This window comes from Aythya marila (genome assembly GCF_965140915.1).
Source record: "Aythya marila genome assembly, chromosome: 1".
NCBI lineage: Eukaryota > Metazoa > Chordata > Aves > Anseriformes > Anatidae > Aythya > Aythya marila.
In genome coordinates, this window is record NC_139042.1 from 103,028,452 (window position 1) to 103,054,020 (window position 25,569).

A 25,569-nucleotide genomic window follows, 5' to 3' on the forward strand; every position below is an offset into this window, starting at 1 on the left:
CGGGGCGAGGCGAAGGGGCGGGACTGCGTGAGGTATCGGCGAATATCGCACAGGGGGGTGTCGAGACCGGTACAAAAACATAACAAAACACAGCACGGTCCTGAACGCAGCGGGGTATTCTTTATTACGCTGGAGGGCACCTCCAGGGAGCCCAGCCCCTACTGTGCCAGGAGCAGACAGAGGTAGTGGATACACGGCAGCATCCCTCACCCATACACACGCTTACCTACAAAAAAAGTCTCATGCCTTACTTAGAGAAGGCGTCCTACCGCATCCTATTTGCATGAATAAGGTGCTCCTGTTTCATTTTTATATTAAACGTATTAACCTCATCACTTAATATACTTCCAGGTAGAAAGAACAATAAAAGATTGTTACTAAAGTCTTCATGTAGTGTGTGTAAACAATAACATTGTGTAAACATCACATTTCCTCTCCTCAGATGTCCACACTTCATTTTTCTCAATTCCTATTCACATACTCATTCCCTAAAACCCCACGTTCTGTAGCTCTGCCCAGCATATTATCAAACTTATTTTTGTTCCTTGTAATTAGCTACGTCCCCTAAATTCCTTTAAAATCAGGCCTTGCAATAAAGCATTCATTCAGTCACTTTCATTACTCAGATTGAACTGAATATTTGTTTTCATAGAAAACTGGATTCGTCATATCAAGCAAAGATAATCAATTCCCTCTCTGATCAACAGCTGCAGAACAGCTAAGGAATCTGTTACGAGGATTAACTTACAAATGTAGGCACTTGCACCTATGGTAACCTAATGCCCTTCAACCCCAAAGTACATTTGAAAGATGTCAGCACATCCTTTTTGTTCTAAAAATTGATATAGCTGCCCCAAATCCATATGATTTCCTCTGGGACCATGTGCATCAAAACATTTTTCTTCCAAAGTGGAAAACTTTCTTTGCTTCTGGATCTCAGCATGTCCTCCACCTTCCAAAGAAACATCTTCTCTGTGCCGAATTAGTATTCTTTTCCACGTTAGTCTTCTTACTCTGAAAGCAAGCAGAGAACTATAAATCTATCCATAAAACACAGACTGTTTTAGCAAATACTATGAAATAGCTATTATCACAAAATCAATACAGTTAATTTGTACACAAATTTTTGGACAGAGATAATGGTTCCCTAGCTGGTCACAGGAATGCTACCCACATTCCAAATATTCCCATAAGCAGCAGCTTGTTTCATTTTATCTCTGTCAAAAACATTAATGCTTTTCGTCACAAAATAATTGATGAAGATACAATTTCAATTTCATTCTTCATTTCTGCCTTGCCTGTACTAATTCTCATGTTCTCATCATGCATTGTCACACTCTTAGCTGTTACAATCAAACACTAATGCTTAGTTAGTTTCCACCACACAGAAACATAAACGATGTGAGTAGAATAAAATATGAATGTAAGGCAATATAAACACATAAATATCCAACAAGCCTGGGTTACTGTAGTCCATGGCTATACCACTGACATAAAGAGGAAGATAGAACAGAAATAAATGTGCAAGAATTAGTAACTCTGACTGCTGTATCGAGCAGTACAGTGACTATTCTGAGTTGCAAAAACATTATGATTAAAAAAAAAAACAAAAAAAAACACTTCTTTGCAGACCTTTAAAGGCTGGAAGGTGGTTGAGCATCCCGCCTTCTGGCCACGTACACAACACATAAAAACACATTAAACTACTAACGGAATTTAAGCGTAAAGGAAAACTAACCTTGACCAGAACTCTTCACAGTTACTTTGTAGACCTTCTACACAAACAACGCCTGGTTTCCCAGGCATAGAAAACCCTGACAGAGAGAGCTCCTTTGCCCATTCAATAATATTCTTTCTTTTTTGCTTGTTGTAAATGTGGTGACTGTAGATCCACAATCTAGTGAAAATGACGTCCTCTGACTGCGAGGCATTTGATGTCGTCACTGAGGAGGATGAAAGCTCTCTGTCAACGTAAGCAGATGCATGGTCTTTAACCCATTCTCTTGCACTCAACATGCAAGGCTCACCACTGCAGTTTTGCATTAAATATGCTTTTAGATCTGAGTTCAGCTGAATCTGCTGAGAGCGGCTTAATAATGGTGACCTAAAAAAAAAAAAAAAAGTAAAAAGTGTAGCTGTAATATGCTTATGATTTATTGTGTTATTCAAACGGTTTACTTCAAGCTGCCAAAAAAGAGAAAATCAGGCCACATGCACTTACTGTTGATACTTAAGTCAAATTAGCTACAAAAAGATCATAAATAACATTCATTGTGCTACCTCGTGAGTACGCATATAGTACTACCAGTCTGTACATGAGAATCAAAATAAAGGCACATAAGAAGTAAGCATGGTGACTGAACTAAATTTATATAATGTAGAATGATAGAAAGTACCTCTTTAAAAAGAAAAGTTCCCTGAAAAATAGCCAGAGAGTAACAGCATTTTGACAAGGGAAGAATAAGACCACTGGGTAACTTGTTACTCTTTTAAGTAGTGTTAAGCCTTGTCAGAATTGACACCAGACTTCTTGAGCATCAAACCTAGGAACAACAGCTACATCTGACCCCTTTGTACAGAAAATGGCACTCTTCGCTTTTCACTTTTTTTCTCAGTTATTTCTGAAGCAACTGAAGAAATCATATCCTTGTAGGTTTTTCTTCAGCATCATTGTCCTTCTGGCTTAATTTAACAGCAAACTAACCAAAAAAGACTGATTTGGGTATTATATCTGTATATTTTCATTACATACCTCACCGTAATTTCTGGTGGAACAGTTGGATATTTAAACGGTAAAGCACAGACCATAGAGAATTCCACCTAAAAACGATGAAATGTTAAGTTGGAGGAAACCCTAAAATGCCCCCAATGTTATTTTTAGGATGAGAATTAAAAATCCAACCCCCAAAGCACCCAAACGAACATCTTTACGATACCATCGAGGCACCGGGGACCTCGGGCTTTACGTTGAGGGTGAACTGGACTTTTGAAGAGGGCATCTCCGCGGCCTCGCTTGCGGCGGCGAGCTGCAGCTCTGCCAGAGCCAGCGGGTCGGTGACGAGGAACTCCTCCTGGCGGGGAAACATGCTGGAGAGCAGCTCCAGCTCCGACACCTGCACCTCGGCTTCCTCGCGGCTGGCCATTTCTGCGGCTTCCTACAGTGAAAAAGAAAGCAGGGGGAGAGGAGAGAAGAGCGGCTCTACCACGGGAAGGAACTCATCGTGCACCTACACCTAACCCCACCGGGGGGCGTTAAAGGCTTGGGGTCAGGGCGGCAGCCCGGGGCGCCGCCATAACGCTCCGCCATTAACCCGCCTCCTCGCCCTCCCCCGCCAGAACCGCCTCCATGCTCAGGGCGCTGCAGCTTCACCGCCCACAACTGCGCATGCGCCGCCTATTCCGCCCACTTTCCCCGCCCCCTCGCGGCACCGCCTCCCCGCTTCACCCGCCGCCTCCACGCATGCGCTGCCCTTTCCCCGCCTATCCCCTCCGCCCCGCCGTTCCCTCGCGCTCCCAGCATGCAGCGCACCGGAAGTAGGCGCGGCAGCCAGTGACCGTTGCCCGGCGCTGAGGTGAAGGAGCCGGGCCGCCCCCGGCCGCCATGCGCCGCCCAGCCGCCCGCACCGCCGCGCCGCCTGCAGGTGAGCGGCGGAAGGCGCCCGGCCGTGCCCGCGGAGCTTCCCCCAGCGAAGCCGTTCCCCCTCGGCTCGCTTCCGCGGCGCTCCGCTCACGGCCGGGCTGCCTCACGGCTGGGGGGGGCCGGCTTTTTCTATTGGCTGCGGCGCCTGTCAGTTAAGGCGCTGAGGCGGGCGGCAGCCAATCAGAAGCGGGCGGGGCGGGGCAGGTTGCGCGGCGGGACCGGGCAGCACGTGGGCGGCGGGGGGGGGGGGGGGGGGGGGGAGCGGTGCGTCAGGGTGCGCGCTGCTGGGCATGAAATTGGGAGCGAAATTAAAGCCCTGCCGTGCTTCCCCCTGCGTAGGCTGCTTTCGTGGAAGAGGCTGGAGAGGAGCCTGTCGGACGGGTCTGTCCTCGCGCGGCGTGGGTGAAGTGAACAGCGCCGAGTGCTGGTGCTGCCCTGCCGTGCTGCTCGGGAGGGCTGGGGGCTGGGGCTGGGCAGCCTGCAGGAGCGAAGGCTCCGGGCGGAGCTCTGGCAACCTTTCTGTACTTAAAGGGGCCTTTTAAAGGAGATGGAGAGCGACTCTGATCAATCTGTTAATGACGAGACGAGGGGGAATGGTTTTAAACTAAAAGAGGGGAGATTTGGATTAGAGGTTAGGAGGAAATCATTCACTCAGAGGGTGGTGAGGCCCTGGCACAGGCTGCCCAGAGAAGCTGTGGTTGCCCCATCCCTGGAGGTGTTCAAGGCTAGGCTGGATGGGGCTTTGGGCAGCCTGGTCTGGTGGAGGTGTCCCTGCCCATGGCAGGGGGGTTGGAACTATATGATCTTTAATGTCCCTTCCAACCCAAGCCATTCTATGATTAATGCTTTAGAGTAGCTTGTAAAAGATTGAGTTTTGTAGCTTGTGTGGAATGACAGGCTGTAGAGGGAGTTTATTGGATGAGCTGTCATTTCTCTTTCCAAACAAATTGAATGCTCAGTTGTAAAAGGTGTTACTTCTGCTATTGAAGTGGCTGCCTGGCTGTCATTTAACTGGGTCACCTCTTCTAAAAGCACGCCTCTGAAAAGGTTCTTCCTACAAAAAGCTCTTTGTGGGTATCATGTCTAAACTCTTACAGGCTTACTTGGTCTTTGATCCCTATGGGTTGGCTTCAGTTTTTAGCTGTGACAGCTCCAAGCAGGCAGCTGTTCAGCTGGGGCAGGTGTGGTGCTGAATTCAAGGTAAGAAATGGTTTTGAAAGGATGGATGTTACAAGTCAGATTAAGTGGCGTGCTGACACATTTACATGAAGCTGACTTGAGGGGTGGAGAACAGAGTTAGGCAGGTCTGCAAAGGCTGCATAAAACTGCACACACTCAATTTTGAACCTTTTTAGGTTTCATGTTTTCAGTGTATTGCAAATGCCAATTCTAATATTTGTGAAATAAGTCACAGAGCCTTAAAGAATGCAGACTAAAAGATAAAAATCACAGAATGGTTTGGGTTGGAAGGGACCTAAAAGATCATCTGATTCCAACCCACCCCTGCCATGGGCAGGGACACCTCCCACCAGACCAGGTTGCCCAAAGCCCCATCCAAGCAGGTGTTGAACACTTCTAGGGATGGGGCATCTACAGCTTCTCTGGGCAGCCTGTGCCAGTGCCTCAGCACCCTCATGGTAAAGAATTTCTTCCTTGTATCTCATCTAAATTTACCCTTTTCTAGTTTAAAACCATTACCCTTCATTCTGTTGCTATACTCCTTAACAAAGAGCCCCTCCCCAGCTTTTCTGTAGGCCTTCTTTAGGGGGGAGGCTGCTAGACTGGAAGGCCACTATACAGACCATAAGGTCACCCCAGAGCTTTCTCTTCACCAGGCTGAACAGCCTCAGCTCTCTTAAACTGTCCTCACAGGAGAGGTGCTCCAGCCCTTTGATCATCTTTGTGGCCCTCCTCCGGATCCATTCTAATAGGGTCCACATCCTTCTTGTGCTGGGGGCCCCAGGCCTGGGTGCAGGACTCCAAGTGGGGCCTCACCAGGGCGGAGGTGGGGGGTGGAGTATCCTGCTGTGTGTGTAGTAGCCAAGTTTTTGAAGGGAATCACTTGGCCTAGGGCTCTGTTCAAATGTCACTCTTGTCTAGAAAGGTTTACAATCATACCAAATACCAGCCCCCCTATTTGCTAGTTATGGTGGGAAGGCAATGATAAATTTTCCCCCAAAAAAGAAAACTTAAAATTTGGAACTCACATTGGTTTTGGATTTTTAAATGTGTTAAGAGTACTCGCATGCATCAGGCTTTTAAAAAGATTGAAGGAATTTGCAGTAAAGAAAACTGAAAGATTGTAAATGCAAGAAAAAAACTTGAAGATTTAATAAGGACAAACCCAATTCCATTTCCTAAAATCCCTCTGTTTTTAGTTAGTCTTAAAAGTATATAGGATTTTCGATATATAACTTAGTGCACAAGAGGAACAAGGCAGTTGCTTTTGATTTAAGGTCTTAAGGCTTTTTTTTTTTGTGTAATTCACACTGGCATCTTGTCTCTACCACAGTTACAGTTGCTTCATGTTAAAGTATAATTAAATTAATTTCTTTTGAAAATGTCAAACAAGTTAATTCATTTCAAGGGCCATCTCAGCCATGGAAATAATTTATTGTTTAGCAACTATTAAGTCAAACCAAAATGTAATTTCCAATTTCCTATTTTTCCTTGCTAGGTCACTCTTCTATTTAAAGAAAATCAAGGGCTGCAAATATGGGAAAGAAACGCATCAAAGGCAAAACTGCACAGTCTGATGAGTCTCTGGATATGCTGGGTATGTTTCTTCAGAGAAGTCTTGTAGTCCGACAGGAAAAAAAAAATAGATCTTTGTTCTGACCTCAAAGAAGGCTTGTGAAGTCTTTGATATTAGAATACCTTTACACCAGGTAGCTTCACTATGTGGTTATAGAGTGTGGGTTCACATAAATGAAGTCCTTTAAGAATCTTTCGTGTTGCTGCTTTTGTAAGTATGCTATAAAATAATAATAAGACCTTGGAAACTATTACTCAGATGTTATCCTGTTCTTAGGTCTTTTTGTCCTGGTCTTGTGTTAGCTTCTGTGTCAAAAAGACAAATAGTCTGCTATGACTGTTCCTTATCTTTCTCCAGAAAAAAAATCAGTTATGATGCAACTGCTGATGCCCTATCACTTATTTGGCTAATAACAGGCTAGCTTACCCTTATAAAGTCCCGTAAAGCTGGAAATGGAAAGTATTGTAACTCCACTGTAGAGTAGCAGCCAAGATATAAACCTTTGTTTAAGAAACACAGTGTTGAAGGTGAAGCCTGTGGGTTTTGTTTGCTTGTTTTTAACAGCTTAAATAATGCATCTAAATATCTGCATTTGGCTCTTACCAGCTGGTGTTTGTACTGAGATAAAATCCTGTATGCTTGGTCAGAAATGGAACTGTAGGTACAAAGCTTACACTTGTTTTAGCTCATGTGAAGAAAAGTTTAGCATCTTGAGGCTGTAGTTGTGCATACAGTCCTCAACAAAGACAGATTCAGAGCTGTTATGCTGTCTCTGGCTAATCAATAAAAACACCTCTGTAGCCCTAAGGCTTAAGACTGTTTAATTACATAAACAACTAAGTAATTCTTCTCAATAAAAGTTTGACAAAAATATGATCTTAACATACTAAGTACACATGATGCTTTCCTAATAGCATGGGTTTCTTTACTCTGCGCTTCTTGACTTTGAGATAACTATTCATACTGTCAAATATTTGACCTTGTATTTGGAAATGTAGACATATGTAACTGCAAATAGTGAAGAATGGTAGGCTGCTGATAATAAACATCTGAACCTACGCTGTATTTAAAAAAAAAAATAAAAAAAAATCAGAAGTCTTTGAAATATATTCCTCATTAGTTGTTTTGAAGAACCTGAATCAGCTTGCCGTGTCTGTTGTCTGTCACTCTTGATTTCTCAGCATAGTACTTAAGCTTACAGATGGCTTTTCTTCCTTCTCAAGTGTCAGTGTAACCAACAAAAAATGAAAACAAGGAAAATTAAAAATAAACTTCTGGTATTTTCTCTTAGCAGCAAATATTCTCAGCAGAGTTTGGTTAAATAGATGCAGGCCCAGAAGATGCAGCCCTAAGTAGGGTGTAAGATTGTAATGCAAAGTGATAGCGGTATCGATAGGATGATTCTGCTATTCTTTTCTACCATACTCTGCAGCATAATTTCACAGAGACAGCTCAGCTGGAAACATAATCTCCACTTCTGTAGGTAGCTGGGAGCTGCCTTGGAGACTGCAAACCATAGCAGTGGGCTGTGGTTGCTCCCTCAGAGGTGTGGGAACAAAATGTTTTCTGAAAAGTTTTCTGGTGTGTTTGCTAAAGGTCATCATAGCTTCTGGTTTTCAGCCTGTGTCTTTGAAGTCTAGACACGTCTACATTTGTTACGGTAGCTAGAGCATTCTTGTGCTTTTTATTTTGTAGAACCTACGTGCAGGCATATTCGTAAAGGACTGGAACAAGGTCATCTGAAAAAGGCCCTTGTGAACGTGGAATGGCACGTTTGCCAGGACTGTAAGGCAGACAATAAGACACAAGAGAATTCTGAGGAGGAGACGGACGAAAGCCCTTCCATATGGTTATGTCTAAAATGTGGCCACAGGGTATCTCTTGTTTTCTTGTTATTTCTATTCATATCTTCCAGTGCCTCCTAATATAGCAGAGCAACAGAGTTAAAACTGCTAAACTGTTACAACTTTTTTATTATTGTTATTTTAAAGGTGGTGTTACATGAATGATTTGATATACTTTAGTGTTATGAAAAATGTCAGCTCTGAATTGCAAGTGAAGTACTTAGAAATGCAGTACTTAGAAGCTTGGCACAAAGGCATTTAGCAGACTTAAGGTGAAAATACAGTCTTGAGACTTACTTTCCTAGAAAGTCCAAATTATTTCTCTAAGAAAATATTAATTTCTGTTAATGCTCCTAATTTTTTATTTTCCAGTATTATCTTGTGCTAACAGTATTTTATTAAAGTTAGAACTGCATGCTGAAGAGGTTTTATTTTTGTTGTTTGTTTGTTTTTTTCCTGTTGCATTCTTCAAGCGGTTCAAAGTGAAATTTGTAAATTAGATTTTCAGTGCTCAGGCGACTTTATGGTTATTTTGCACCCAGTGAGGTACTTTTCTCTCTGCAGAAATAACTGTCTTGAAATAGAGCCATCTATTTATTCTAATTAATTGAACATAATTAAAACAGTTTTCATTTAAATACTTTATACACTGACTATATATGTTTCATTGATAGTCAACTGGATTTTGTGACACTTCTGGTTATCAACATTATAGGGCTGTGGCAGAAATTCTCCAGAACAGCATGCTTTAAAGCATTACACAACGCCAAGATCAGATCCCCATTGTTTGGTTCTCAGTTTGGACAACTGGAGTGTGTGGTGAGTTTGTCAGGCAACAGTTAACACATAGAAGGCAACAGAGGTTGGGATATAATTTGTGTTTTCTATGTGATTTCTGGGAGTTAACTCTAGAAATGTATATAAATCATTCCACACACAAAAATCCCAGCAGTCTTTGTTAAGATCTGCTGAATAAATATTACTCTTCTGTAAAAATTGTAACTAGAAAACTTTCATAATTGAACCTGAAATTGACCAAGTAGTAAATAATGTTGGTTTAGTATTTTACTGCTTTTGCTTGATCAGATTACTGACAAATGGAAGCATGTTATGTAGCTCTAAATCTTAACTTTTGCCCTGGGGGAAGCTCTTTCTTGATGCACGCTTAATGAAAAACTTGATTCATTTTTTTTCCCCGGTAATTATGACCTCTTCATACCATAGATATAGCTAAGAAGCACAGCTGTAGAATTACAAGGTGCCAGTGGATCTGTCAATATAAATTCTATCTCCCTGATAGTATTTTCTTCTCTGAAAATAAATAGTGTTACTATGGAAGGGAGAACCTTAATATTCTAAACGATGCCATGCAGAAATATTGTATCTGACATAGTTTTGATTTTGCTTAAAGTCACCTCTTTCTAAACCTACTGTTTGTTCATTTTATATAACATGATCAAATAAAGAGATAATGTTTCACACGTATGTGTGATGACTAGTGTTTCCATTGTACTCTGGAACAGAAATGGACATTGCTAGAAATATATATTGCTAATGAATTAGTTAATTTATTTTTGTGATTTTTAAATCAGCTTTAAAAATATGGGTTCTAAACACTTAATTTTCTCAGTTCTAAAATCTCTGTAGTCTTTAAATCAACTTACTTGTGAATGAGAGGAAGTTATTTAAGCAAGGTATTTTGCTTCCTTCTAGAATTTTTCATTTGTACAGATTTGTCCAAGAGGTTATTCACAGGATGGTATATGGGGTGTAAATTATTGTTATAAATCAGTACTACAGTCCAGAACTATATTTCACCCTGGTGATTAGTACAAAAAAGCAGTTTTAATCAGAATTTATTAATTCTACAGATGTATGAGTAAATGTCTGCAGTGTGTGTGCATACATGATTGAAATTGTACTTGAATAATACCTGTAAACTGCTAAAGAAATGGTTTTGAGCATGGAAAGAAAGAGGAGAGTTCTAGTAATTCATTAAGTTGTGCTATTTTGGGTTTATGACAAGTGCAATGTTTTCAGTATGCCTTTCACCCATTGGTCAAATAGGCGTCATTATCAATCTCTTGATAATTTCAAGTCTTTAACCTTTCAACTTTCAACTATTTTTTTTATTTATTTTGTTTAAAAATTTCCCATGGAAGTAACTATTGTATGTTACTCCAGGAGCAAGAATGTCAGTCTTGTTAATTATTTAAAAAAAAAAAAAAAAAGAATAAATACCTACTCAAGGATTCTACAGGTAGTGCCAGTTTTTGTTTTGTTTTGTTTTTCTCTCATTGAGACATGAAAAAGCAGGAATATTCTCAGCAAATAGTGAGGATGCTAGAGATACAGGAAAGCAATTTACTGCAGACTTCTGCTGCTTTTAAGATCAGAAACTAGTCTGACTTACGGTGATCCTGAGATCTGCTAAATGCATTTGTGCCTAATAACTGTAATTGATGTGTTTCAAAGTGCAGAAGTATTTGTGTTCTCTTCAAAACCTTTTGTGACCTCTTCAAAGAGTTGATTGGGCAGAACTACAAAATTGGTACATACAACTCTCCTTATGCTGTATGCGTTCTGGCAGAATTTAACTCTTACTCAAGCCTTTATTACCGCAGCTTCTCTCACAATTTTGTTTAAAACAAATTAGTGGTCTAACTATCTGTTTTCTTTCTCTGTAAAAAGATTAACAGGTTTATATCTGCAACAAAAGAGCAAAATAAAACTTTAAAAAAGGCATTCAGGACTAACGGAGCACTCTTTTCCAGTTTAAGTATAGTGAACACTTTGTTGGCTAGAATAAACAGATTTTTTTTTCCATGCTATAAAATTGGCAAATAGTTTCCTATGGGGTTGATATCTCAGTTTCTTTATGTAGGCAAACGTTGCCCAGCTACTTTTGCATGTAGCATAGGTTTGTAAGAACATCTTTTAAGGGTCTAATTTATGTTTGCAGGTCATCACTTTCAATCACTGAAATTGTTCAATGAAGATAATTTTTAACTTACTTTCTTAATGAGAAGTAAATCGAACACTTCTGTAAGAATTCAAAATTTAAAAAAACAGAAAACCACACACACAAAACAAACCTTGTAATTTTATAACTTTGTGTAATAAATTTCATCAAACAAGTAAATAGTTGAGGAATTGTAATAGAAAAAATAGAACTAATTATTTTTCTCTTTTGGGGGTGGGTGGGCTGATACAGGTGCTACATATGTGATAATGAAGTTCCATATAGTACTTCAACACGGTTGGGCCAGATGGTGGAATATGTTAAAAAACAAGTTTGTCATGACTCGTCACGTTCAGGTAAGTGACTATAGTATATAGACAGTAAGTCAGAAAGTCCCTTTAATGCAGCAGACAGTTCTGTAAATCAAGAATGTACAATAATTAGTTTCTGGAGCATTTTATGGTCCATTAAAAAGCAAATTTATTCCTTTATGTTTTTCTTTGTCAGAGTTCTGAAATCATAACATCCTAGCCCACTTAATCTGACCAGGATTTTGTTTAGTGTACCCATATCTTTTAGAAACCAGAAATACAGGAATAAGAGGAGAAAAAAATAAGTATGACATTTGCCTGTTCTGTGAGCAGAAAACCTTCCAGCTGTTTTCTTGTTCACCTGCAAAGATTGCATTGCCCATTCTCCTTGTTTTCTCTGAGCTGTTATTACATTGTCTTAAGTCAATCTTGGCTCACAGCCATGTACATTGGAAAGATTATCAAGGCTAGACTGTTAAACTGGTAGAACCACTACAGGTGTTACTCTGAAAACTACCTAGAGTTCATTTATGGTTTTGTTAACAGGTCATTGAATTCTAGAGCTGTACAACAAGTTAATAAGGGGTAAATATCTAATGTGTCTTGAAGAGCATGGACCTCCCAGTTTCATCTGTTTAGATGAAAGCAGTGAACGTCAGAGTTCTTTGACAGTGGGAAACCTGCGTGTTTAATTTCAGACAATAAGGCCATGTTAAGGGATATTATCTCAGATGTCATCTTATTGGATATTGTAGAAACCCCTGACATAGAGGATGGTGCAACAAGAATGAAATCTTAGATAACACATGCTGAGTTTCAGAAATTGTTGGCGTTAATGGCTTGCGAACTAAGTGTTATGTTTAAATTCTATGCTGCTCTGAAATGGTTTCAAATGTTTGTTGGCTTGTTTTAGACTAAGTGCTAGGATTTAAGAAATTAAACCAGTAGTGTTGCAGCTATACAATTACAGAATTAATTTTAATATGTTTAAACTTTAAACATTATAGATTGCTGCTGCCTGTAACAACTTTTTCCTATCCCGTTCCTTGTTTCTGGGTTAATATATGTTTGTTCGATTGTTCCAGCAGAAAAACAGCAAGAGAATAAAGACTTTGGAAATAAAAAGGTAGAAAAAGACAACAGAAATGAGCAAGAAAAAGAAGTCTTTCTCAAAGAAGAGAATTCTGCTTCAAATACTAACTCAGAAGTGACTGTTAAAGGACTTAGTAACCTGGGGAATACGTGTTTCTTTAATGCAGTGATGCAGGTACAGTAGTTACTGCTGCTTTTAAAAATAATTAAGCAGAACAAAAAAGGAGTTACAAAAAAAACGCAAAAAAAAAAGCGCCTTCTTTACTGTACAATGGCACAAGTCGAATATGATTTTTATCTGCCAAGAATGATGGGTTCGTTTTAAAAATAGTGTGTTGGCCCACAACAGTATGAAGGAATGGAGCTGCAGGTTCAGACTTGCACTAAGTGAAGATGTAACCAATTGCCTTGTCTTTGAGGGACAGCATCTTTTCTTTATAGAGATTAAGCATGCCAACTTCCTAATTTAGTAAAAAAATAAAAATACAGTCTGGTTCATCACCCTCATCGACCTCTTAGAATGTGCGAGATTAATAACCAAAGACTATGGGCATTTACTGAAACAAAATACTCTCTCTCAGCAACAGGAAAATCAAATAGAGGTCAATATTAACTGCATGAGCATATTGCATTGCCATCTTGTGTGTCTTGGATGTGAGTCAAGAATTGTTTGGATAAAATGAGCTTCCTTTTTTTGTATGTATTCATTCAGCAAATGCATTCTTGATACTGAAGCTTTACTTGAGCAAATTTCCCATTGTACTTGCAGGTTTCACTAAATACAATTCATTTTTACTTGTTAACATGTTTTAAACCAAGGAAATAGTTACCTTTTACCTTTTGACTTAAAACCAGATAGTAGTACGTTTAGGGTTTCTGCAACCTAAAGTAATACACAAACAGGATAGTTGCAAGTCCCATCAGCTCTATGTAATTTATCTTTAGCTGTTAAGCATTGTTAGAATTTCCAAAGTTGTGTCCATGGTAGAAGTTACCATTCTAGTCCTGTTTGGCGAAAATAACTTGCCGTTAATCTGGTTGCCACAAATTTCATGGCAAATGGAGCTCCTTTGCCCATCATCTTGTTCCCTGGCTACCAATCCTTTTGTCTGTCTTTTTTCTTCTACAGAACTTATCACAAACTCCAGTCCTGAGGGAGCTGCTCAAAGAAGCTAAAATGCCTGACACGACAGTTAAAATTGAGTCACCTGAGTTATCTATGGTATATAAGCTTCAGCCTCCATAGTGTTTTTTTTTGTTTGTTTTTTTTTTCCCCGATTCTGTTAAAGAAACAAACAATACTCTGTATTTTAAAGCTGTTTAACTTAAAATGTTTTACATTGTTAGTGTTTAAAATGTAAAATTGATGGGAATTTCACCATTGAATTTAATAGAGCTACTACTGAAGTCAGTAGTGCCCTCTCAGTTCTAAAGTGATGAAAATACGTAACTTTTGATATAGTGTAATTTATCTAAATGCAATGTAGGAAACTAGAGGATGTCTTCAGCACTAACCTAAATAATGCATGTATCATTACAATAGAGATTTGGCTGGGAAAGAAGGGTTGTGCATTCTAAGAAATTGTAGTATTTTCCTGACTAAAAGCAAGAAATAGTTAAGGACTCTTAGCCCAGTGTTTTGATATTGTGTGATGAGAAACCATTTTTTGTTTGTTTTTTGTTAGTTTAACGTACTGCAATTTTGGAATTTAGTCAGTTTGGAATTTCAGACAAGGAAAAACTTAATTCTAGAAGGATCTACCATCAAATTAAGGTCAAACAATTCTATTGCTTTTGTTTAAAACAGGAACCTCAGCTAATAAAACTAGAGCCGCCAGGTCCTTTGACGTTAGCCATGCATCAGTTCCTGACAGAAATGCAAGAGACAAAGAAAGGGGTGGTTACTCCTAAGGAACTTTTTGCTCAGGTTTGTAAAAAGTGAGTATCTGTATAATTGCATGGTATAGTGAGTATGGAAAAAAAATGTTAGTTGCTTAAACAAAGGTCAGTTTTCTTCTTTTTCTTGATCTTACATCACAGCATGTAAAATTTCCATAATAAGTAAAAAGTTTTGGAAAAAAAAAAAAAGGATAGAGCCAAAATATAAGTGAATAGAAGTAAAATGAAAGATACCCAGTGATATGCTCAGATTGTCTAGCCTTACATTTTTAGAAACTACTGTACTACATTTGTTGCTCTTGTATACATGAATGCTTGAGACTTTGTTCCTGTATGTTTGGAATGAATTGTTTCTTACTTTGTCTATCTCTAAGGTCAATTATGCTTTTCATTTATCGATTTACATTTCAATTAACAGAGCAATACGATTTAAAGGTTATCAGCAGCAAGACAGTCAAGAATTGCTTCGTTACTTACTTGATGGCATGAGAGCAGAAGAAATCCAAGTGAGTGGTAATTCCACAGTTGCCTATACCTTTCCTCCTACCCCAGACCAAGACTTTCTCCCCATCTGAGGGGAGAAAAAGCATTCTGTCTCAGAGAAGTCAACCCCTTGTAGAGTGCTTTGTGCTGCCCATAAGCACTTGTAGCATATTACAACAGAGGTGTAGCATGTGACAACCTCTGAGTAGTTGCAAAGGAGCAACCACAAGTATTGTGATTTTAATTTTACAAAAGAATATTCAAAGAAAGAAATTTGTTCTTGGCCTGTATCTCTTAAAGATTGCCCTTGTTGCGTAAGTTTCAAAAGCTATGGTGTTTTCTGCATTTCCGGAAAGCAATATACTGGCTATTCTCTATGCTCTTCCAGTAAAATCATGTATAAAGGTTCGGTTTTGTTTGCTCTAAAGGGTCTTTGGTTGATTTTACATTTTTCATATAAATGTCTGTTGACCTTCAGGAAGTAGATCGACTTGTCCAAATCTACAGAAATACTAAGTTGGAGTGTGTGCAGTCATCCTAAATCACATCCTTTTTGTGTTCTTTTCTGCAAAGTCTAAAAGAACACTTGTGGGAATCCCATGGTGTTCTTGTTTGTGGTTTTTTTTTTTTTTTTTTTTGTAGTTTAAATCCATTACTCCTTGTCCTATCACTGCAGTCCCTGATCAAGAGTATCTGTACTCCCTGATCAGGAGTCCTTCCCCAGCTTTCCCGTAGGCCCCCTTTAGGAAGGTTGCTGTAAGGTCTCCCTGGAGCCTTCTCTTCTGCAGACTGAACATGCCCAGCTCCCTCAGCCTGTCTTCACAGGAGAGTATTCCTCCAGTTCTCTGATTATCCTCATGGCCCTCCTCTGGACTCATTGTAACAGGTCCATGTCCTTCTGCTGCTGGGGTCCCAGAGCTGAACCACAGTGCTCCAGGTGGGGTCTCATAAGAGTGGAGCAGAGGAGAGGAGAATAACCTCCCTCTCCCTGCTGGCTTTTGATGGATACCTAGAATACGGTTGGCTTTCTGGGCTGCAAGTGCACATTGCTGGCTCACGTCAAGCTTCTCGTCCACCAGTATCCCCAAGCCCTTCTCAGGGCTGCTTCCAATCCATTCTTCACCCAGCCTGTGTTTGTGCTTGGGATTGCCCCAGCCCAGATGCAGGACTTTGCATTTGGCCTTGTTGAACCTCATGAGGTTTCCACATGCCCACCTCTCAAGCCTGTGCAGATCCCTCTGGCTGGCGTCCCTTCCCTCCTGCTTGTCGACTGTACCACACAGCTTGGTGTCATCAGTAAACTTGCTGAGGAGGGTACACTTCATCCCACTGTCCATGTTGACAACAAAGATGTTGGAAGTCTTTTAACGTAAAGATGTTAAAATATTTCTTAAACACTAATTGTAATATTATGGTGTATTTATTGATTGGTTGGCTTTTTTTTAAATATCAAAACGTGAGAACTGCTGCATCTTTGTAGGCAGTTGTGTTGTTTGTATTGATTTTCTTAATTAGTAAAGATTTTCTTTCTCCATATGAATCGTTTTGTAAAGCTAACTGAATTAGTTTAAGAAATTGTGCAATGTCAATTTGTTCTGAAAATTTCAGCGAGTAAGTGTTGGAATACTGAAGGCCCTGACCGATTCTAACAAACAAAATGAAGAAGAACTGAAAACAAAAATTAAAGGTAAAATGCATGTCAGTGATGATGTGATAACTGTACATTTTTCTTTTCATTCAAGTAGGCAAACTAGTGGTAACAGTTATGACTAAAAGATACATATTTAATAAGCAGATTTATGCTACATCTTGAATATGTATGTATCTAGAACATAAGGCTTGTAAATGTTAAATAGTCTATTTAAAGGTTTTACTGACTTCAGTGGCATTTCTTTTGTAATAGAGTAAAAGAGAGTTGATTCTACAGTCATTATACATTAAAAGATGTTTGGGTAGTTTTTAATTATTCAAATACTGTGAAAGAAGTTAAGATATTAGCACATGAATGTAATGACTTGCTCAATCCTTATAGCTCATTATTACTCATCAGTGCTATCAAAAACAAGTTTGTTGGATTTTTATTGCTGTTAAAAAAAACAAACACAACACTGAACAGAAGAATGTTTAAACTTTTCAACATGACTTCGGGTTAGAAGATGAAGAGCAAGCTTAAGTGCAGAGTATGTGCTACACGGGAGAGATAACTTGAGGAAATTGTGTTTGTAGAGCACTTATATCGATGAAAGCTGTTGCTTTTATTTTTTTCTTTAGCTTCAGACAATTGTCTGAGTTAAATCTGGGGAGAAAACAGGAACTCCTACTGGGATATAGTAGTTCTAAGAAAATAAAAAATGCATTTGACTTGAGAAAGCAGTGAAGTTGTCAGTTCAGTCAAAGTGTCTTCTGTAAATGTGTCTTCACACCCATTCCTTTAATATATAAAAGGATCTTAAATTAAGAATCTTGCTGTACTTCCTAAGTAAACTAGAACAGGCACTGACACATGCTATGTATGTTTTACATACTGCATTTTTAATTTGGTATGTTATCATTAAATTATATATTATATGCAATGTTACTAACTTTACTATATACTTTGTCAATTTTCAGAATATGAGAAGAAAAAGGGAATGAAAAGTTTCATAGATCGAATCTTTGGTGGAGAATTAACCAGTACAATTATGTGTGAGGAATGCAGAACAGTAAGTAAACTGCCTGCCTTAAATACCCAAGAGCATGTTTTTATGTAATCCACAGAACTCCAGAGTAACTATTTGTAGAAATAACTGGAGTTAGAGAGAGTTGCTTCAGTTAATGTTTCTGAGTTGACTAGCTACATGCTTTTTGAAGAGGGGCATGGTTTGGCTGGAATCTTCCTTTATAGCATAAAGGAAGAAAATCTTCCAGTTCCTTTCAAAAGAGTTCCAAAAAAAAGAGGGCAGCAACATCAGCAATCTGCCTCTGCCAAAAAAAAAAAATTACTCAGATTCCTGGTGAACACCTTCCAGTGGTGCCAACTGTAAAGAGGATGAATTGTTCTGTTTAAGCAGAGTGCTGCTAGGAACTCTCTTTTTCCCTCAGACTATTAGGTCTCCATTTTTCACATGGGAATGATTGTGGGATTGTGAGGAAATAGATAAGGAAGAAGGCACTGCAGGGATAATGCATCCTGAGAACAAACTAATTACAGATATTAGTGAGTGGGCTAGATGAATATCCCAGCTGATCACAGAATCAATCCCATAGGCACTAAATTGGGTTCCCATGTGCTAGGTTATAAGAAAACCAAAACTTGGGAAACCATTTCTTACTTCTGGAGTAATGTGACTGGTAGATTTTGGTCATGAGTAATTATATACATTTACCAACAGCTTTGTTTTACATTTGTACACACAAGTAGAAGAATGCTTTGAATGCAAACGAGGATATGTACAGATAAGCCTATTGACAGCAAGCCAGCCAATTACAAAAAATTAAATTGGACTGTTTAATGTTCATTTAAAGGTGTCCTTGGTCCATGAATCTTTCCTTGATTTGTCACTTCCTGTACCAGATGATCAGGTAAGAAACTGTACGTGTTTTATTTCTGACTTGTTTTCATATAAGCAAATAAAATGACCTTTATTCTATAATCAGGAGGGAATTAATGTATGCAGCTTTCTAAATGTGCGTTTCAGAAGTTAAAATAATAAACTTGTCCCCAAAAGGTAGAAAATAAGATTTTCAGGAGAGTTATTCGTGTAAGTTGATCTGTTTTGGTTTACATGATTGATCTCAAAAACTGACACTCAAAAAATTGATTTCTCTGGGTTTCATACTGGCAATCTGCATATATAATATGTCAGATTTGCCCTGTAGCACTGCTCACACAAGAACTAAGGAATGCTTTTTGAAATAAAATCCCCTCAACTAAAGGGTTCATGTCGTCTGCAATGAACAAATTCTGCTTTAACAGAAGCAAATAAAGGACAGTACTACAAATTATGCGGCACATAGTTGAACTGAAAATGTCTTCACTTGAATGAAATACTACTCCTCAGTGAATTTAATTAGATTACCTTTGCCTCTAACAGATATAAATGTCCTTTTATATGTTCAGAATTCAGCCTTGATAGGCATACTTTTTGATACTGTTTCATGCTGCAAGTCATTGTTTCACGTGGAGTCCTCCTGGAGTGAAATGCCCCTCTTGGGCATTAGGGTAGCTGGCATCAATGTGTTAGGCGTATGTTACAATCAGTGAAATGTTGCATTTTGAGCCGAAAACTCAGATAACGTCCCTGCAGTTTTCTCTGAAATTCTGTGTTGTTATTCAGAACAGTAACATATCTATTTCTGTGGTTATTTTTTTTTTTAATATTTGTTTTTTTTTTATTTGTGTGTAGAAAATAAAAAATACAAATGAGAGAAATGCTAAAAAAAACAAAGAGAAGGAATCTGAAGATGAAGAAGAGGATAAAAATGATGGCTGTTACATTAAACAGAGAGATGAGCCCCTTGGTACAAGTAAGCACCTTCAGAAAAAAACAAAGAAACTGGCCAAAAAACAAGCCAAGGTTGGTTTTGATAAATATTTTACTTATATTAATAACGTACTTGCAACTTATGGTAAAAAATAAAAATTTCTTTTTGCTTCCTCAGTTGAGATAGAGGAGGAAGGGATGGCTTAGAATTTTTCCTCTGTCAAATGCACAACCACGACGATCAGTTGTATGTATGTCATAGCTATGGAGAAGTTACATGCTCTGATAATAGTTGCCATGATAGGAATAAGATAATATTCAGAGGTGTAGTGGGGGCTATATCTGAGCAAGGATAAATTCAATGTTAGTTAAACTGATGACCTCAGATTATGAAATCATAGATAACTTCCCCCTTTGACACCTATGACATACAACAAATAATTTGATAAAGAAATGGCTGGAAATGCTAAATATCATTGAAACTTTTTATATGCGTATACATTATACCTATCAATTTGCAGAGCCAGCGCCGCCAGCAGAAGCTCCAAGGAAAAGTACTTCAGTTGACAGATATCTGTGCTACTGAACAGTCAGAAAAAGATGTAGAATATAACCAGGAAAGAGAGGCAGATATTAACTCTGAAACTCCTGATGTGAAGCAAGAAGAGGAATCATCAAATGATTGCAAAGATCACTGCTTAACTCACAAAGACTTAAGTATAGAGGGAACTGAAAGAGAAGTTCAAAACATGCTTGAAAATACAGGAAAACCAGAACAAGAGTGTGCAGAAAAGGAGTCTCTCACGGATCTCCCCACAGAAGTTTTAGATTCTCCTGTGAAGCTTGTCAATGGCCTTGACAACCTATCTTTGAAGGATGAGGATGATGAAAACAAAGATGAGGAAGGGCTTGCTACTGACTTTTCAAAAATACACTTGAATGATAATGTTGAATCCGATATGAGCATCTTAAATGACCTTCAAACTGTTCCAGCCAAGACATGTGAAGTACTGACAGAAGATTCTGAAATGGCATTTTGTACTCTTGCAAACAGGGAAGACCTGAACCCAGAAGAAGGTTCAATACATCACTGTTTGTATCAATTCACCCATAATGAGAAACTTAGTGAGAAGAATAAACTACTCTGTGATGTATGTACACAGAGACATTGTGGACCAAAGAACATGAAAAGTATGATAAATTATCTTTTTTTTTTGTTTTTAACAAATTTAGTAATCTGCTCTTATATGGGTTCATATCTAGTGCTTGGGTGGTTGATGGGGCTGTTCCTAAAACAGCATTTATGTAACTTAAAACTTAGCTTTGATCAGAGCAGTATTTATTGTGCAGGTTGTGAGAACCTCTTCCACACATGCTAATACAAATTCTTAATTGAGCAGAATAATGGGCTCACAAGCTTGCATACAGAATAATGGAGGACTAGAAAAGAAGAGTGGTCAGAGAGGAGTGGGTTTGTTTTGGGTTTTGGGGTAGCGTGATCATTGCAATCTAGAAATTCATTTTGTGGATGAATGTAGGAAGTGGTTATTTACCAGATGACTTCTGTTCCTTTCTCAAATATGAAAATTCTCTTGTAACAGTCATAGGGAAATCATGTTGATGTTTGCTCAGAAGACCAGTGGAAGAAAGCTACATGCAGTTTCTGAGTTGTAGAGAGCATATGAGAATTCATCCTGCTTTTGCTGATGCTGCTTAGACATGATGTGAGCAGCTACTTTTGTGATATGGGAGCTGCAGGATGGCAGTTTCACATTTCATTGTGTCAAAGGGGAATGTTCAGTTTCTCATTCACTATAGTGGATGACATTGTAACAGTATAAATAGTGAAAATAAATTATTGCTGTAACATTTCTTTAGATATTAATTGATGGTTTTTCTGTTCTGCAGGTGAAAAGAAGTATGTTTATACTAATGCCAAAAAGCAAATGCTAATCTCTCTTGCTCCTCCAATTTTAACTCTTCACTTAAAGAGATTTCAACAGGTAACAAACAGGTTGTTATTAAAAAAAAATGTGTGTGTCTAATACGTATATATGCATATAGCTTAACTTAAATCTAATGTTAGCATGTTTCCATTTTCCTATAAGCCTGCTTTTTTCTTCTTTTTTTTTTTTTTTTTTTTTTTCCCTCAGCATTTGGGAGGTAGTTGTGTGCAGGGTTGTTTTTGTTTGGTAGGTTTTTGTGTTTTCTTTTTTTGATGGTAGGGACTGGGGTGTTTTTTTCCAGGGAAAAAAAATGTTCTAGTAGTAATTGAGGCAACATTTTTTGTGAGCTTACTTGAAATGTATTCCTTCACTGTGATTACTACTTACTGTATTAAGTAGTATGTTAGCATTGTTTCCTGCAACTACATCCATTCCTAACTCTTGCATTTCCATACAGATAGAATAGGATTCCTTACTAAATGAATTTAACAAAAAGGCCAGTTGAATGGAAAACAATACAACTGAAGTCTTATTTATAGGCACCAAAGTAAAGTGACTTACCTTTTTCCTCAAATTCCTGGAAATTTTTAAATTTAGGGCTTTAACTTTTCAAGAAGAAAAATAGGAAATAAATAGGGTTAGGAGACAGCATTGCCTTTTCTCAGTTTAAAGCCATTAAGTATTTTGACTGAAATGCTTTAAATAAATAAAATAAGGGAGGTAACTTAGTAGATGAAAAGCATTCCACAGAGAAAATTAAATGTGTAGGATATTTCAAGAGACTCATACAACTAAGGAAAAAACATTTGTCATCTCTTACTTTGCTTTTCCAGTTTGTTACTGGAAGATTATTTGAATAAGGTGAGAGTAGAAGTTTTGTCAGTTTTGGCAATCTAAAATTAGATCATCAGGCATGCTACAGTATCCGAAAAGCAAGAGATGTCCTCATAGTTTCATGAGTACATAGTACCTGGTGGTTTTAATGTGCTACACTTAACATTATGGATTTTTCCCCTCCTTTATGTCTGTTTAAGGCTGGATTTAATCTACGGAAGGTTAACAGGCATATCAAGTTTCCAGAAGTGATTGACTTGGCTCCTTTCTGCACAGTTAAATGTAAAGTAAGTGGAAAAAACAGTCAAATTTTCCTTTCCCATGTTTTAATATGCTTTCACAGTTAAGCTGCTTAGCAGAATCTGTGTAGAACACTCATCACGTTATTGTGTGCTAATACAATTTAACTTCGAAGTGCAACTTGTACTCGAGCCTGTCAGTGTATTTCCATTGATTATAGTTGTAGCACCTTGCATGGACCTGTAATGACAACTTCCCTTTCACTGGCAAACAAATAGAAGTATTTACTTTCTAGCCTGTTTAGAATCCAGTCCCTGACTGACCTACCATAACTTTCACTTTTACAGAATGTGGCCGAAGGGAGTACAAAAGTATTATACTCTCTCTATGGAGTTGTTGAGCACAGTGGAACAATGAGGTCTGGGCACTACACTGCTTATGCTAAAATGAGAAATATGAACAAACATCTCTCTGATCTTGTCCTTAAAGGACAATCTCCTGAAGGTAAATAATTACAAGTATTTTTACAAATTACTTCTTACTGCCAAACAGTAACAGGATTAAGTACTTCAGTTCCTAGTAATAACTTTATCTCCTAAATTGTTACTTTGACAGCTTTAGAAACTGAACCAGTAAAAGGACAGTGGTTCCACATCAGTGATACCCACGTACAAGCTGTGTCTCTATCAAAAGTGCTGAGTTCACAAGCCTATCTCCTGTTCTATGAGCGACTGCTCTAAATCAGAGAAACCTTCTTGTATCCATCTTAAACAGCCTGAAAGAAGGCAGGAACTTGCGAATCATGTTAACATGTTGGGGCTAACTACAAGAATATACTTTGTGCCTCTTAAACACACTGACAAATGGTTAACTTATACTTTTTCCAATGTTTTCACTACTTTTAAATAAAAGTCTTTTTTCAAAATTACAGCTTCAAGTTTCTAGTGAGTAATGTTTGTGTTGTTACAGGCAAGCAACTGCTGCTTTCTTAGTCTCTTTCAAGTGCCATACATTTCAGCAATTCTTTCACTTTACAGTGACCAGTAATAATTTTGAACTAGTTGGATCAGTTACATCTGTATGTATTTTAGAGCCTCTTACACTTAGAACACACTTCTTTCTTTCTACACCTCACAGAGCTGAGACAAATGCATTATCGGCCATCTTTCTGCTGTTGGTTTATTTCCCATGTGGGAACCCTCAATTTGCAAACTTGGAATTCTGTATATAGGAATCTCACTGGTATTTTGATGGGGCTAAGAACTTGGCTCTTTCTCCCTCTCAGTACAGGTGTTCCAGTTCAGCCCTTTTGTGCTGGAGAGTTAAGAATGCTGGTCCTCCAGTGACTTAGAGGTTTTTAAGTTCTCCTCTCCACAGGCTAGGCTTCATGCAATGTTTCACATAAATAAAATTCTGGCTGCCTGTGCTAAGGCAGCAGCTGTTTTCATTCAATGAATTTTTCACAACACCCTTACTAAGAAAATGAGTATCCTTATGTGTTCTCGTTACCCTTAAAGTCAGCAGCAGCAGCACTTGTGCAGCTGACTCATCAGTATGCCAATCCTTCAGAAAACTTGCTGAGTTTTTCAACCATGCCAGCTACAGGCCATAAAGCAAGCAGTAGTGTAGATGTTGTACAGCAGCCTTATTTAGGCATACGATAGTTTGGGACTTGATTTAGCCTTCCACTCCCTCCTGGCTGTGAAATGGAGTAGTACTGGCAAGTAATAAAAGGATTAATTATTGAAGTGGCTTGAATTTCAAGCACAGTTCTTTAAAGTGACTGAGATACATGAGCTGTTTGCTTTCCACAAGGAATCTTAACACAGGGCTTCAGCTTTTCCCCTTAAGTGTATGCAAGAGTTCCAGTGCTCTGCAAATGATGCACTTGACAGTTCTCAACAGCTAACCCTCTCTGCTCTTATTTTTAAGGCTATTAGGATGAGATGCATTTCACCAGTGTCAGACTGACAAAAATTTTGAGAGTTTGGAGCCTCTTAAAGTGCGAGGATGCAACAGATGCATGATGTAACAGTGAACTTAGGCACAGACTACAGCCTGGCTGCTCTTCTTAATTACTTCGAAACTCATTTGACTTTTCACAGTCAAATACTGGTAAAGATCCTAGTGAGGTATGTTTTTTATAGATGATGCCTGTTCCCTGCAACAAGCTTATGGTCACTCACCCCCTGTACCCAGCTCAGGTAACAGGAGCCACTGTGTGAGGTGATGCCAGGGCTGCCCCAGCACGGCCAGGCCCCGCACCTCACCTGGGGGCAGCCTGGGGAAGGGAGGGCAAACTGCAGCGCAGGGGGCGGTGAGGGGAGTGGCCCTATGGACACCCTTGGGAGAGGAGGTGCCCAGGCTCTGGAGCAGACAGATGTGCCCTGAAGAAACTGCCTTCAGTGGAGAGGGACCTATGCTGGAGCAATTTTTCATCAAGGTCCATAAACTCCTGAACAGCTCCTGAACAGCTGTTACCCATGGGAGGGATCCTAGAGCAGCAGAAAAGGGTGGGGAGTAGGGTAACAGAATAAATGTATGGGGCTGACCCAAGGAAGAGATGCCATCCACAGGGCCCTGGATAGGCTGGAGAAGTGGGCCCATGTGAACCGCGTTAGGTTCAACAAATCCAAGTGCAAGGTGCTGCAGCTGGGTTGGGGCAATCCCAGAGATGAGCACAGACTGGGAGAGGAACTCATTGATAGAAGCCCAGTGGAGAAGGACTTGGGGGTTCTGGTGGACAAAAACCTCAACATAAGCCAGCAGTGTGTGCCTACAGCCCAGAAGGCCAACTGTGTCCTGTGCTGCATCAACAGAGGAGGGACCAGCAGGTCCAAGTAGGTGATTGTCCCCCTCTGCTCTGCCCTTGTGAGGCCCCACCTGGAGTGCTGCGTCCGTATCTGGGGCCCCCAGCACAAGGACATGGAGCTGTTAGAGCAGGTCCAGAGGGCCACAAAGATTATCAGAGGGCTGGAGCACCTCTCCTGTGAAGAAAGGCTGAAAGAGCTGCAGCTGTTCATCCTGGAGAACAGAAGGCTCTGGGGAAGCCTCATTACAACCTTTCAGTACTTAAACAGATCTTATAAAAAAGAGAAGG

The 25,569-nt window shown here is 39.2% G+C and overlaps 2 protein-coding genes across 5 annotated transcripts; one reads left to right on the forward strand and one right to left on the reverse strand.

Moving 5' to 3' along the window:
* Window positions 1–106: 106 nt before the first annotated feature.
* On the reverse strand, window positions 107–3,333 carry RWDD2B (RWD domain containing 2B). Its single transcript, XM_082755217.1, has 4 exons — window positions 2,937–3,333; window positions 2,753–2,820; window positions 1,739–2,104; window positions 107–1,014 (listed from the first exon to the last, which is right to left on the reverse strand). Exons 1-4 carry the CDS (start codon window positions 3,141–3,143, stop codon window positions 777–779), a joined length of 879 nt encoding a protein of 292 aa, XP_082611343.1. The 5' UTR covers window positions 3,144–3,333; the 3' UTR covers window positions 107–776.
* Window positions 3,334–3,502: 169 nt separating this feature from the next.
* Window positions 3,503–23,396, forward strand: USP16 (ubiquitin specific peptidase 16). Of its 4 annotated transcripts, none has more exons than XM_082769373.1 (18): window positions 3,503–3,641; window positions 6,318–6,416; window positions 8,091–8,269; window positions 8,955–9,058; window positions 11,454–11,557; window positions 12,598–12,779; window positions 13,734–13,826; window positions 14,412–14,542; window positions 14,922–15,009; window positions 16,595–16,673; window positions 17,597–17,688; window positions 18,491–18,547; window positions 19,372–19,542; window positions 19,971–20,640; window positions 21,358–21,452; window positions 22,430–22,516; window positions 22,817–22,973; window positions 23,085–23,396. In XM_082769373.1, the coding sequence occupies exons 2-18, from the start codon at window positions 6,356–6,358 to the stop codon at window positions 23,207–23,209; spliced, it is 2,475 nt and encodes an 824-aa protein (XP_082625499.1). In that variant the 5' UTR covers window positions 3,503–3,641; window positions 6,318–6,355; the 3' UTR covers window positions 23,210–23,396. The 4 variants fall into 4 exon arrangements, with proteins under 4 accessions (XP_082625499.1, XP_082625500.1, XP_082625501.1 ...); XM_082769374.1 differs by having other exon boundaries at window positions 12,601–12,779; XM_082769375.1 differs by lacking the exons at window positions 3,503–3,641; window positions 6,318–6,416; window positions 8,955–9,058 and having other exon boundaries at window positions 8,135–8,269.
* The last annotated feature ends 2,173 nt before the right edge of the window (window positions 23,397–25,569 follow it).

Coding starts and splice junctions, on each gene's coding strand:
- RWDD2B (XM_082755217.1), bottom strand. CDS start 3,143: ATGGCCAGCCGCGAGGAAGCCGAGGTGCAGGTGTCGGAGCTGGAGCTG. Junction 2,105..2,752: donor CCACCAGAAATTACGGTGAG/GTATGTAATGAA, acceptor TTTTTTTTTTAG/GTCACCATTATTAAGCCGCT. Junction 1,015..1,738: donor TGTGAAGAGTTCTGGTCAAG/GTTAGTTTTCCT, acceptor GCTTGCTTTCAG/AGTAAGAAGACTAACGTGGA.
- USP16 (XM_082769373.1), top strand. CDS start 6,356: ATGGGAAAGAAACGCATCAAAGGCAAAACTGCACAGTCTGATGAGTCT. Junction 9,059..11,453: donor TTGGACAACTGGAGTGTGTG/GTGAGTTTGTCA, acceptor GGGCTGATACAG/GTGCTACATATGTGATAATG. Junction 11,558..12,597: donor TCATGACTCGTCACGTTCAG/GTAAGTGACTAT, acceptor CGATTGTTCCAG/CAGAAAAACAGCAAGAGAAT.